This window comes from Cupressus sempervirens, chromosome 2 (assembly GCF_028749045.1).
Source record: "Cupressus sempervirens isolate cs-2001-9-10 chromosome 2, ASM2874904v1, whole genome shotgun sequence".
NCBI lineage: Eukaryota > Viridiplantae > Streptophyta > Pinopsida > Cupressales > Cupressaceae > Cupressus > Cupressus sempervirens.
Genome location: NC_143119.1, coordinates 309,147,334 through 309,162,328, shown reverse-complemented (window position 1 = coordinate 309,162,328; position 14,995 = coordinate 309,147,334). Strand labels below are relative to the sequence as shown.

General features: G+C 36.7%; 1 protein-coding gene across 1 annotated transcript in view; it reads right to left on the bottom strand.

Annotated features, from left to right (window-relative positions):
* LOC149572318 (putative phosphopantothenoylcysteine decarboxylase) overlaps nucleotides 1-14,995 on the bottom strand; it is a 70,863-nt gene that overhangs the window by 27,839 nt on the left and 28,029 nt on the right. Inside the window, exon 2 of the mRNA XM_089813522.1 lies at nucleotides 12,748-13,135. Coding sequence (XP_089669648.1) covers nucleotides 12,748-13,095 — 348 coding nt within the window. The 5' untranslated portion in view covers nucleotides 13,096-13,135. The remainder of the gene's footprint in view (nucleotides 1-12,747; nucleotides 13,136-14,995) is intronic.

Genomic DNA, 14,995 nt, shown 5'->3' with positions numbered 1-14,995 from the left:
GACGTGATCCCCTTAGCCGGATGTGGAGTTCCACGCCCTTCCCATTAGTGAAGATACTTCACGTGCTTCTTGTAGCAACCCGCAGATTCCAAGTAGAACCAGTCAGTGACCCAACATGTTGACCTTCATACTAATGCTTCACGTGCCGACTGAACCTACTCTCTTACTGTGGCATCCGACTCTCCCTACGTTTTTGCCACTGTTGGAGTAATCACCAATGTCCAGGGCCACGATTGGGAGTGGAAAAAAATGGCAAAGACAACTTAGTTGGATGGATTCAACCTGTCGTTTAACTCTTCCAAACTACCAATGTCGTCCGCTTCGAGTCTCTCCAGCTTTCCACATGAATGGTCTTCTCTATTGCCATGGACTGATAAAGACGGATGGCCTCCTTCCCAACGTTGAATGTGTTTCGTGGACCCTTATTTATCTGGCCGATTGGAAGAATACCAACATTATTCTGGCAAATCCCAACTCCCGACCTTCTGCCAACTCACGTCGTTGACTTCATCTTGCTGCTGCAAACTGAGAAAAGGAGGGAAACACTTCCCTAATGCCGAATGACTCCTACACCCTTGTTACGCCTTGGCAACTTGGAGAATACTGACGTTTTTCTTAACAGATGCTCTAGAAAATACACTCTATAGTAAGAAGGGATAATCTGATAACGTAAATAGTGATTGGTTTCACCACAACCAACAGACCGATTCTTTTTGCTTTGAATATAGAATGGTTTGTTCTCATCTTTAAGACAGACTTTGGGCTCAAAAAGAAGTTTAATGACAGGAGGATTATCTTCTACCACCTCTGCTAGGTCCCTTCGAATATACCAAACAAGGTTTAGACATGGTATAACCGCCTGAGAGCATGTATGGAAGCCTTCACGGCTCCTTTTATCTACATGTCCCAATATGATATAGTTTCAGACTACTGCGACAGAGATTTATTAGTTACAGATCTCAGTATTATAGTTCTTGGTGATAACGAACTTGTACAGTCCTTGTATTCTTCCTCTCAGCTCAAGCGGTTCAGTTTTGGGCCTAACCAGACTTGTACAACATGAAACAATCTCTCCAATTGATTCAAATACCACCCAGCAACTCACTTTTTTTTACAAATAAGCACCAGCACAGTACAAACTGCTCCAATCAAAGTCTCCTGGCAACTGAGTATTTGACAAATGCAAGCAATAACAATCTTAAATGCAATGACCTCCTGCTCAGCCCATCAATCCCTCTACTCTGTCTTTCCACAACGAAGAGAATGTCATTTATGAGGAATTTAGTTCTCACAAAAGCCCATGCTATACTTTATTTGTTATAATTTCACAGGCTAGCCAAAAAACCAACTCTGATACCACTGTAATATCCCTTTCCGGATATTTTACCAAAAAAAATTGTGATATATATTTGCAGATTTATATCCGAACAATACACCAATATTTGATACAAATTCTAGAACCTTAATCCGACTTGTAACCTGCAAATTTGCATACAAGGAAACTCAGAAAACTTTATTTTATTTCACCAATATTCAAAAAGTACATATATAAACTAGGAATTAACACAAATAACCACAAATTTGTTATTGTATTATACAATAGCAATACAATAATGTGCAACAATTCAAGTAATCCAATCTTATAAACAGAAATGACAGTCAAATTGGCAATGTAGATGAAACCTGTAAGAAGGCTAGGTTTGCGTCCAACCTTCAAATGCTTCTTCAAGGGTTTGCATCCTAGAAGAAATAACCAGCAACTGTTTCCAGCTCCTAGATTAATATTTGTTTGAATATTATAATCTTCATATATCCTCACGTGTGGGGCTTGTTGTACCTTTATTACTTTTCCCAATGTGATGCACGCTCATTCAAGCAATGTAGGATAAAGCACCTTTTTTGTCCTTTAGTCACTTAAGTGAACGTAGTACCTTTTTAAATAAAGTGACAAGTTAAATGTACTTTAATAGTCACTTAGTCAGTAAACCATAAAGTCATCAGGCATTAAAATAACTGACCAAATGAACTCTAATAAGCATGTGCAATAGCTCGTTGGAAAGCTCTCGGCGAGGCGCTTCCAACCCAACACCGAGGTACCAAAAATACTGAGCTCTGATTACTTATGAAAAATAGTAAGCATCTAGACAACCTGCCAAAGCTGCTCTGATAAGTCTGGAACTAGAAATGTCTAGGCAAAATCTCGAATTGAACCTCGTAAAGAACATCTTCGCCCCCGAAACCTAGACGAAGTGAGCTGGCCACACAAAATAATAATGTCCCAGAAAAAGTGGACATTACAGGCTTCTTCTTCTCTCTAACTTAGTTCAAGAGTAAGCATATGCTCAAGGGGAGCATTTCACTGTCTTCTTGGTTGCCCCTGGCCCTTTGTCATTCATGTCAAAGAGGGAGAAATCAATACAAATTTATTTGAGATTTGATTTGCACAGTTATTCCAGATTTTCTGTAGAGTTTTGTAGATGCTTTATTTGTTGTTGAGGGAGAGTTTTGTTATGAGTTCACTGTTACAGATTTGTTGTGGTTTCAGGTTTATTGTTAATTCTAGATTGTGTTTCCAGTTTATTGTGTTGATTCAATTTGAAAAGGTTTGATTTTTGCAGCTCTGTATTTTTGACATCAATGACAAAGGGGGACATTGTTAAAATATTTGTCATTGATGTAAAACACAGAAATAGAAAAATGACGAAGTTAATGAAGAACAAATACATACATATGCAGATCGGATGATGTTGAAGATATAGAATATGTTGATGAAGAAAGTGTCCAAACATCAAAATAAGGGATGAAGCAACAATTATGCCCCGAGCGAATTTGGCAGAATGGATAACACTTGGTCCTTGGCTCTTAGCCGAAGAGGTTCAGCCAAAGTCAAACACAGAAATAGAAAAATGACAAAGTTAATGAAGAACAAATGCATACATATGCAGATTGGATGATGTTGAAGATAGAACGTGTTGATGAAGAAAGTGTCCAAATATCAAAATAAGGGATGAGGCCACAATCATGCCCCAAGCAAATTTGGCAGAATGGATAACACTTGGTCCTTGGCTCTTAGCCGAAGAGGTTCAACCTAAGTCTCATGCTCCTATACTGAGTAGCTAAATGATTTCGTGGATGACCTCCATCAAAAAGAAAATTATCAAACAATATCTGTCTAAGAAGATCATGGAACACTGTATGAAGATTGTTGTATGAAAAGTCTGCAAATATATATGCTTCTGCAGAATGTTTGATCTGATTTATGCTGAGTACATCTGTGTGGTTTGACAACCTCTAATATCATGTTCAGATCAAACTATTTATGAATAGGGTGTGTTAGGAACTTAGGAGTAAAGGAAGTGATGGTTGGATTAGTTTTTAGTTCCAACTGATTACCACCAGTATAGCAGTTAATAACTGCCAACCAACTACTATTTTGTTGCAACTGCAAACTACTTCAAACAGTTTTTAACTATCTTAAAACTTGCACCCTATGGGAAAAAACAAAAACACTACTTGAAGGTGCCTAGGTTTGATGGAGTGGAGAGAAGTGTGTATGGGTGTTGATAAAAGTGTAAAGACAAATATAAATTAAGTTGTTGCAGATGTAAAGTTAGAGGTTGATCATATTTAGTCCATCGGCATAATAAATTCTAAAAATGCCGATAAGGTTGTAAAGTTTGAAAATGTCAGTGAGTTTGTAAATTCTGAGAAAATCACTGGCGCTGTAAATTCTAAGAGTGTCTTTGTAAAGTGTAAAAATGAGTATATTCTATCTAGCTTCTATCAGTCATAATGTTCAGAGGAATATTTTGAATATTATCTGCAAGTTAGAGAGGTCTGAAAGAGAAAAGATGTTTGTAGCATCCAGAAGGTTGGTGCCTCAAGGATGCTGAGTTTGCACACAAAGAAGTTGGTGCTCTCAAGCAAGGAAGTTGATAATTCTTTAAGGTTGATGCCCTTAAAGCATTGTACACTTTTTTTTCGTGAGGCTGGATTAGGACAATAGATCTTAGAAACATTTCTAACTATGGTTTTTTTACCCACCTTGAGTTTTCCACGTACATCAGATATTGAAGTTTCCTTGTGTGATTGCTCTCTTTTCATTTCAGTTTTTATGCTTATCATTTCAAAGTTTTAAAATGTTTAAGGATCTCAAATTATACGTCTAATGATTAATCCCACCTCCTCCGCACCCCCCATCCCCAAATAGTAGACAACCTGTGTTCTACAGATCAATTGTTCTAATCTAATTTAATTATTTAATTTGAGGTGACTCCTTTTGCAACTCATGTCCCTGACTGGGTCGGCCCTAGTTTAATAGTTATCTGTCTAATCCTAGTGGGCCTTATTTTAATTATTGTGAAGCTTATGATTTTGTTTTAATGGCAGGAGATATTTTATTGCATGTCCCTAACTGGGTCGGCCTAGTAATGCATACCAATATTTTTGTGACAAGGAATGACTCTTGTGATTGATTAGAGTATAGTAATAAACTACACTTTGTATTGAGACCTATGGACAACATTCCAAACTCAAGTCTAATAGAATCTAGCTATTGGCTTGAGTTTTGGAAGATCCTAAAGAGCATCAAGATCATATGCATGATCTACTCTTATATAGCTATACAAAAAACTAGGGGGTAGATTAGACCTTAACCATCTTCACTATTCTTTCATGGTATGGCCATTACGTGAGAACTATTCTTTCATTAAAGGACTTGTCCTCAACTAACCGCATCGTGAAATATCTTTCAAGTAGAAATCATTTCCCTTAATCGAACTTAAGTTTCATGCAAATCATACTTAATTTGGAATTATCATCCTAGAAAATCAAATGTAAATATAGCACAAATTAGACTACATGAAATGACATTAACATATCGATTACTGAATCATTGAAATTACAAGATAGTCAAATCAACAATAGTAGAGACTACAAGAACTACATCAATCTTCATTATATGGAGACAAATATGTAGGTAAGCCATTAGAAAAATGATTTTATGCAATGAAATCAATCAATTATTGTCACATAGCAGAAAGTGGACTACATCAAAATGGCATTAAGATACAGATGCCACATGGTTGATTTTCTGTCTCTGGGAAAAATGCTTTGAAATCATGTAATGTATACATAATTAATAACTTAAGGGATAAAGGATGTGATGTATATTGGGCTATCATATTTGAGTTAGCTTATATAAGGTAAATGTGAAACCTATCAGATATCATACTCCAAATCATAAGAATAAACTAACCATGAATGGTAGAGGTTGCATAAGGTGTTATGAATTAGTACCTCAACTAGTTTCAAGATCACTTAAAAGGAGTGTTTAAGATTACCAAATCTCTACCCAAGGCATATGGACCTAACACCAATGGTCGGTAGGGAGCAACCAAAGATGTATGTGGACCTGCCCCATGGTAGTACAAAAATTTTGTGATGACGTATGAACCTAACATGCAATGGTCAAAGAAAATCTCATGTAAATACATGCAGACCTGAACCACAATAGTCAATGAGATTCCTATAGAGGACCTATGGAGCTGACACATGGTAGTTGGACAAAGTATATAAAGAAAAAATATACATGATCATATGGTTGTAATCATCATTTTGTATCAGTACATGATACACTTTTGCCTCATCATCACATTTGAGCAAAATATCTACAAGGATATTCTAGAATATACATGCAGCTATATCCACTTGTCAAATTGTAATGGGTAAACAAGTTTATGTCCATTGAAGTACTTTGTTTATATATTTATTGATTGAACATATATGAATTAATAATGAATGTTATAAATGCACTTACTGTGGAACTCAATATTCAAGTTGAACATTTATGAATTAATAATAAATTTTATAAATGCACTTACTACTTGTGGAACTCAATATTTAAGTAAAGTAATGTTGATTGTTTTTAAATAAATTAGGGTATAAATTGAGAATTTTGCAATGAACTTTAATGAATAGAAGAAGGCTCATTACGTATCATAAGAATAATCCAAGTTCAAAATGTGGCAGGCAAACCTTGTATTACAAACCCTAAATCCTCAATTAAATTGAAAAAGGAACTACACATTGACTTCCATGGAATTCTATAAAGATCACTCTATATTGTGGCACCTAGGTCATAAAGTGAATTCTTTGATGAGGTTGACCATGATTTGAATACTTGAACAATTTATATTATTTGGCATTGCCATATATGTTGTTTGTCATTTATTTTGATTGTTTTATAGTAAACAATTCAAGTTTTCATTTTATTAGAGCATAACAAGGAAAAATGTACCTAGGGGAAAAACAAATGAAAACTCAACTTATATAAACAATATGGAATTTTTAAAAAGCTGATTGTTTGTTGAGCACCATTATAATTCAATGGAATGAAAACACAATTGACATCTATTTTTATTTGAGCTTGGTTATGCTCAAGCCTGATGCTAGTTATTTTGACTTGTATTTTGAATTATGCTATCAATTCATTTTGATAACTATAATTGTTTTAGGCTACTGAAACCATTTGGTTAACTACGCAATACATGAAATTTCTTTATATTTAGGTAAATATATAAAGCACGTAGTTATCTTCACCACATTATGTATGAGCCTTGCTGAGTACTGTTGTGAGGTTTTCACACCATCGCCACAAAATTTTTGGGGACCCCCTTTTTCAGGCAAGCCTTGGTAATTTTCACAAGTGTTGGAAATTTTTCGATTGCCTTAGCAAAATTTGGAGTTGTCCAGATGTTTTTGAATTGACGATTCTACACCTTAGACGCCTTCAGACCAGGAGGGGATTTGTTTTTTTTTTTTTTTTACCCAGTGTGAAACTGGATTTTTTGGGACATTTAATTTTGTCCTTAGGCCAAACAAAATTCAACAACATTTTTTTCGATGGTTAAAATAATATCTAGTAGGACACATTTGCAAATTTTGGACTTAAATGGATTTTTGAAAATTTGATATAACTATATAAGCTTGAGCTTTTTCAAAATGAATTTGTGAACTTATTTGTTTTGGAAATCTTGAAACTTTTTTGGTGAAAAGAAATTTTGATAGTGAAATTGAATTTACAGTTTGAATTTCGATTGCTAGGAAAAGGATTTATTTTGTTAAAAAATTTGAAAGCGTTTTGCAAAATTGAAATTGGATTAAATTGCAAAATCTCATTAATTTGGTTGAAAATTTGCCTAGAGGATTTTAGAAATGTTAAAGGAAATTGGTAATTTGGAATTGAAAATTGATTTTGGCTTGCTAGATTCAATTTTAATAATATTTTAATTGTCAAAATGTTGTTAAATGAAAAATTTGACATCTCCTAAGCTTATCTTATTTCTATTTTGCAATTCTAGGTCAGGTTGGCAATTAGAAGGGGCAATTTCACTATGGGGTTTAGTTATTTTCATGTTCCATTTAAAATTGGGCCATCTTTGTGGGTTTAATTTAAATTTGGTTTCCCTCCAGGCAGGTCGGCCCACTCTGGAGGTCAACAGAAGGATATAAGAAGGGGCTTCCCCCCTCTTATTTCCACTCTTGCTTGATTGAGCGATTTTTTCCTCCAGCTGGGCAATTTTCTCCTAGGCAGTGATTTTTGAGGGTCTGATTTTCCATTTTTGGGCAGCAATTTCTTCGTAAAATCATGGGCAATTTCTGCCCTAAGGCGATTTTGGAGGTGAAGATCTGATTTTTGCAAGAATTGAGCAATTTTTGGAGTCTATTTTCCTCTAAGAGCAGCGAATTTATCCTCCAGCTATAGCGATTTTGTTTGGTGGAGAGGCAAGCTGATTTAAGGTCAGATTTTTTTTTGCAATTGTGGGCAAATTTAGGAGGTCAAAATTCTGATTTGGAGCAGACTTTTCTGCCCTAGGGCCCTAGGGCAGCGATTTTCCTTCAAGTTGGAAGTCGAAATTTGATGAAAGGGGGCAGATTTTTGCAAGTAATCCATTTGCTAGGGCATCATATTTTGGAGGGGGACTGAAATTTCTAAGATTGAATCTGAATTTGAAAGGGCCCGATTCTTAGTAGAAGGCAGATTTAAGATAAGATTTTTGTTTATCTTTAGAGGTGAAGATTGTTTTTAAAAGCGGATTTTATTCCTTGTTCTTGCTTGGTTCATTTCCTTTATCTTCTTCTTGCACTTTTCATCCACCACTTCATCATTTTTATTGATAGGTTGAAGTTTGGAGATTGATAAGTGTAGATTTCATGATAGGACATTTGGAGAGACAGAAATAAGCTAGACCACCCTAGGATTGAAATTGGGAGATATAAGTGTAGTCCATCCTAAGGTAACGAAGAGGCAGAAATAAGTGGTAGTCCCACCCCTAGGATTGAAGTTTGGAGATTGATAAATGTAGAGATAGGATTTGGAGAGGCAGAAAGAAGCTAGATTTCAACAATAGAAAGAAGTTTGGAGATTGATAAGTGTAGTCAATATCATTTAGAACAAAGGGGTAGAAATAAGTGTTTAAAATGGTGGATGTTAGTATAAGCAAGAAACCAAAGGGAACGAATACCAAAAAAGACAAGACATGATGCCTAAGACCACCTTCTTCTCGAATGTGAGGTGAATAAGTGACACCAATATCGACACGATGAACATGGTATAGTTGAAGGATAGATTGAAGGAAGGACAATCCCCTATGGCGAAGAAGATCTACAAGAATGGAATTGTACACACGGCAGCTTTCCCTCCTACCTTGCCTTGTCCAAAATTGGTAATGGAGTGCGCATCCCGGTTCGATATTGTGACCAAGTCCATCATTTTTTATGAAGGGAAGAGAGTGTTGGCTAACATCAGCGGACAAGTGGTCAAAGAAGTATTCAATATTGCCCAACATAAAGGCATGACAGTGGTAATAATGGATCAAACAACCAAGTTCTTTCAGGATAATCAGGAGGCATACTTCATTCATCTAAAGCAGAATTGGTTACATGAAGGCAAGAAGGGAGTTATCAAGTCGTCAAAGCTCACCAAGTCAAATTTCAAATCGGAATATGGCGACCTTATTGTGCTTCTCAGCCGAATCATGGGTGTGGCTCAAGGTATGGAATTGGAGAACTGAATGTATTATTTTATTAATGAAATTGAAAATGGAAAGAGAAAGCTTGATTGGGCTAGAATTATAAGTGAAAATTTAGAGTTGCAACTAAGGACAATACAAATTCAAAAACAATTCTACATGCAGACCTATCTTTTCTATCTGATTGCGAGACTATATGAATAGCCTGGACTTAAGGCCTTAGGAGTGATTAGCAATGGGTCGGGGCAATGTTTGGTGCATGAGTGCTATCCACAACTTCATTTGCACAACACCAAAGATTATAAGGTGTTTTATGATGCCTTTGTCATGAAGACAGTAAGAATATTACAAGGGACACCTGCTAGGAGGCTCTCATTAGAAGCGGAAGCAAAAGTTAAGAAGTATGGGAGTTGGTTCATCCAATTTCCGCAATTCACATACATTAGAGTAGCAAGAAGTATAGTTTGTCCCAAGAGACTTCCAAAGTACCCACCTGACAAGATAGTTTTGATGGAGTTGGCTAAGCAACTTGAGCATTATGACAAAATGATGAAACTTAAAGGTGAGATAGGGATTACCTTCTCATTTGGAATACACAATGATACTTGCCCCAATACTGTCACCTTTGCAACTACGAAGGAGTTAGAACAGTATCATCTAGGATGGTATAGAACAAAACAAGGATTCGATCCTAATGGTCTTATCAAGGCATCTCACGAGAACACATTCAAACATATTTCTACTATGGAAGATTTTTGGGCCATTGCACAAGATGACTTTCAAGTGAGGAAGCTAGCTTTCTCAAGATTGTCAATGGGCATGATGAGGGCAATCAGATGGAGAGGCCTTGATATTCCTAATCAACTGGAAGATGATGAAAATATGCTAAGAGAAGATTATGATATAGTGGATGGAACAGAATTGGGCCCAGTGGATTGGGATGATCATCAGGATCCTTCCTTAGACGCAGTTACAAGGACAGTTGATCTACACACTGTGTCATAGTACAATAAGAAGTTAAGGTAATTACAAAGTCGGAAGGTCCGCCTTACCTATGAGATGATGAAACAGGAGGAAGAAGGTCCAGCAAAGTCAGTCGGACAAAAAGGTGGGGGCAATAGCCAGCAACAAAGAGTAGTTAAGAGCAAGAAGAGAAGTTTGGAGGTTGAGAAAAGTAAAGAACATCAAAAGCCTCCAGCAAAGAGACAAAATGCAACACCGTCAAGGGAGAGCATAATTAAGGCAAATGCTTATGCCAAGAGGCGAGGTGGTGACTGTTTGAATAGTTGAAGATATTCAAAGGTTAGTGGAAAAGGAAGATAGTGAGAAACAGAAACAAATTGCAAAAACGGTGGCAAAGGTAATCAAGAGCGATGATGAGGATCACCGAAAAGTTCATATTGCTATACCAAAGGTTAGCAAGGCAATGGATGAGATCGTAGCCCAAGAGTATGAGATAGTTGAGCATAACTTGGGAAGAATCACGAATGACATAGAGTGTGAGGAGATCCAGGAAGGCATGGTTTCAATTAGAGAAAGGTTGAGGAAGTCAAATAAGAGGATTGTAAAGTTGGAGGCCGAAAACAAGTATTGGAGAGATTGTCAGCCTATCCAACAATTGCATCAGCAGCCCTTCCGCAAGACAGCGGGAACAACATAGAAGAGATACTAGCTCAGCTGAGCGAAATCAAAGATTGGATTAGTAATATAATTCAAGATGGGCAAAATTTCTTGCCTTCCTTTATCTCGACATTCAGGTCATTGGTGGCTATTAGAGACAAATTTGGTGGCTATTAGAGACAAATTCAGAACATTTGAAGGGGAGTGGAAGGATTTCCTTCCAGTCAAGGACTTAGCCATTCCCAGGCTACGGGCAGTTATTGGGCTACCGGAGAGATATTTGGAGAGAACCAAGTTGGTGGATGAAGGAGGAATGAGTACGATGGAGTCTTGGTATGTTGCCTTGACCATCAGATTGAGGATACTGAAGAGATATGGAATGAGATTGCACATCATAGCCCAGACGTTGACATTTCCATTTCAACCATGATGAGCAATATTGGGGCTGCACTTGATTTTGAGGGTATCAATGAGGAGAGCATCAATGAGACAGAGTTTGGATCAAGATTGGATGAGTTGGGGAAGGTTGTCATCAGGAAGAAGCATTTGGGCACCCTTGCCCCCCCTCAGTGCCTTTATCGGATATGCGAAAGAATATAAGAAGGATCATGAGACGACACTGCAAGTAGCGAGCAATATGATGAATTCAGCTAACCTCAAGATGAAGCACACGCCTTACCCTCCCATGAAGGAAGTCAACGACAGGCTAGCCAAGTTCATTTCCTTGGCTAAAAAGATGAAAGAAAAGGGTAGAATTATATTAGAGGATCATTTAATGTAAACCCAAGTGGCAAATTCTCCTTCTTCTTGGGTAGGATAGGTGTTTGATTCTGATTGGCTATCATTTTGGTGTCTTCTCATTGGTTGCCACTTTTCCTTTTTTTAATTGGTCCATTGATCGTCTTCTCATTGGCCGATAGGGTGGCAACCCTAGTTAGGATTTTTGGGATTTGATTTGGATCGTTGATTTTGCCTCTTAATCTCTACCGTTGGCTGTAATTTTGGCCCCTATATAAGGCCATTTGCTCTCACTTGTAAAGGGTTGAAGAAAATTGTTGCTTAAGATAATACCAAAATTGCTTCTCTTATCATTGTTGTGTCTTGCATGGTGATTAAGAACACTTGGTGTTATTGCATGGTTTCTACTTCCAATAGTTAGAGTAAAAATTCCATTGAAGTTGTTAAAGTAGATTTCTTTTCAAGAAAAATGTTAAGCAAGAGTAAGAATAGATGGATAGTTGTATGGTGATATCAATGGATGTTTGATAGGGATCCATAAACTAGGCCACTAGCATCCTAGCCGCTTGTTGGGAAGCCTTGCGTGGCAATCTAGTCTTTTTTTCCTTGAATCATTGCATCTATGGAGGTAGTGTCGCTGGTAAGCTTTCATCAGATTTGATACTCGTCCATTTGCTAAGCTTTCCATTCATAGGAGTAGAAATAAAGCAGCGAGTAGTGTAGTAGTTGGAGTTCATACGAGAAGAAAGTTAGAAAATTTGAGCATTGGTGACACGCAAACCCTCCATCATCGTCATCAACATTATTTGGCACTCATATACGTTAAAAAGCTAGATTTCATCATCATCACAGCAAAAGTCCAACATCCTTGAAAGAACAACGTAAGCCTACCTACGTGATTAACCAGCAAATCACATTAATATAACTGAATTAGTACCCACAGGTGTAAGGAACCTTGGAGTTTTTCTCATGTTCTTCATGAGTATTTACTTTTCAAGAGAGGGTTGAGTGTTTGGTATTCTATATCAAGCATTCAATTGCTATATGTTATGTAGTGTATAAAACTGACATCAACAAGTACCTATTCGGGATATTAATAGGTGGTTATACAGTCTCCCTAATCATTTTCAACCATTTCAATTTGGACAACCACAAAAACTGGGGTTTAAAAATCCCAAAATCTGCAAGGCTGGAAGAAAAACAATCATGATAAAATGATGACATGAAATGAAAATGGCTGCTTGCTAAAGGTTTTACCATCCAATCAAATACTAGATCATTTCACTAGAAAATATCCATATACTGACAAACAAGAAAAACTATATGAATCAATAACACATTTCTGAATTAAGCATACCTTAGCAAGTGTGTTTGCTGATAGTGGAGCAATTACCATAGCATCAGCCCATTGTCGGAGTTCTATATGCAATACAATGTCACCAATCTTTTTCCAGCTAGACCATTCATCATCATCAGTGTAAAAATTAGCATTAGCAGGAAGAGATGTTTTATCAATGAAATGCAATGCAGATTTTGTGGCTACTGCTTTGACTTCTGCCCATTCACATAGACTGTGTGCAAGAATCCCGAATTTAATTGCTGCCACACTTCCACTTGCAGCTAGAATAATTCTTGGCTTACGAGATACATTAATATGTGCTTTGTGTTCACCAACTGAACAATTCATCACATCCATGACTTGCATCAATGTAGTGAATCAATGGGCATCATTCAGAGGGCATTCCCTGCTAACACAAAGACATACAAGACGTTCAGCATATGAACCATTAAAAAGAAAGCAAACCTTTCGTGCATTTCTGAATTGCAAATGGTATGAATACTTCATTGCAGAGAGCCTGTGCCAAATTTGAAAAAATTTCATGCTGTGTATACTCAAATGAACAAGAACTGGACATTTCAATTTACTACTGGCCAATTGATACATCAAGATTTTGCAATGAAGATGTGATATTGGGTTTGACACAGATTTGGTATAATCTAGAATTCCAATGACAAAATCTGTTGTCGTAAATCCTTTTTTGTTTCTAAGAGGTCTCCTAATTTTGCTGTTTGAAAGGGAATAATACAAGATATTCCTTTGAAAGTTTTGTAAGCAAGGCAACTCAACACTATGTTATAGAGACCAAATAGCAAAAAGACAATATCTGAAACTTAATATGGTTCTGTTAGAAACCTTGGATCTTTGCAACTGATCATCCAATCATGTGTGAAATATAATATATAAAGATTAAGTTCAATGAATAGGTTATAGGCAATCCCCTTGTCAAGATTGATTCCAGCTTTTGTAACTGAGCAAATTGTATTAGCTTGGGAAACAAAGATGGAAGAATAACCAAAGGTTCCGATTATCATCTCGAGCATTGTGGAGCCCCAAATGGAAAGAAAATTTCATTGAAGAAAAATCTCATGCCCCGAGTTTAAGGCAACCAAAATTTGCTGAGTTGCCAAAGCATCTCTTGGAATCATCCAGGGCAGTGAAGGTAGCAATTGATTTAAAACTAGACCTACCCGAGCCAATCAGTGAAAGATATGAGAAACTAGGGTTATTGGCCTTGAGGGGTGGCCCGATCCTACAAATGAAGGATATGGAACAGGAACACTTCCTTTCATGAGCAGGTAAGTATTATTCACCTAGATAGAAAATTTCTAATGGTCCAATCCAAAAACACTGATATTAAAAATGAGTTGTTATCAGGGAAACCATTCAACTTTAGAGGGTATGTTTTTCACTTAGTTAACTGGATTCCAAATTTTAATGCTTCTACGTATAACCCAACTACACTTCCATGTCGGATTATCCTAGGACACTTGCTGAACTTATAAATAGAAATATACTAGAATTCACAGGGAAAAAGCTATGACAGTATTTAAGTAAACCAGGTTTTCATACGGGTGAAACAAGAATTCTAGTTGAAACAAATCCTAATCTTTGTACCCAAGGTGATTTGGAGTTCTAAACAGGTTATGGACTCATTATCGTCTACGAAAATCTTACTTGGGACCCATCAATGAGCCTATGTTAATATTCTAAGTCGCCAATGCTAATGCTGATGCGCAAAATTTTATTTTATTTTATTTTGGATGCTTCTACACACACATATATATATTACATATGCAAAGAAATGCAAGAAATATACAAAAATAAATCATTCCATAGTATGATACTTCACCATTGGCATTGATAGTTCAACTTCAAACTTCACAAACACAAATATACAAATTAAAATAACTAATTAGTAAATTACTACAGTTCATGATTCCAATCAATTTGAATTACAAAATCAAAACCTAGTTCATGATTCAATGTTGATCAATCAAGAGTCAAGACTCAAGATTCACTAAGCAAATTCTGTCACTCAGAATTATAAGGATGCAGATTTTAAGTCATTTTGGCCATTGAAAAGGCATTTGGGCCTGCAGATGTGCTCTAATGCTTCTGGATGCTGCCAGGATGCACCGCCCAAGCTTGTGGATACTTGTGGAAGCGCTCACAGCACCTCCACAAGCATCCACAGGCCCAAGCGACGCTTCCTAGATGCACTCAAGCAATGTCCACATGCATTGGAGCACCAAAACACATTCGA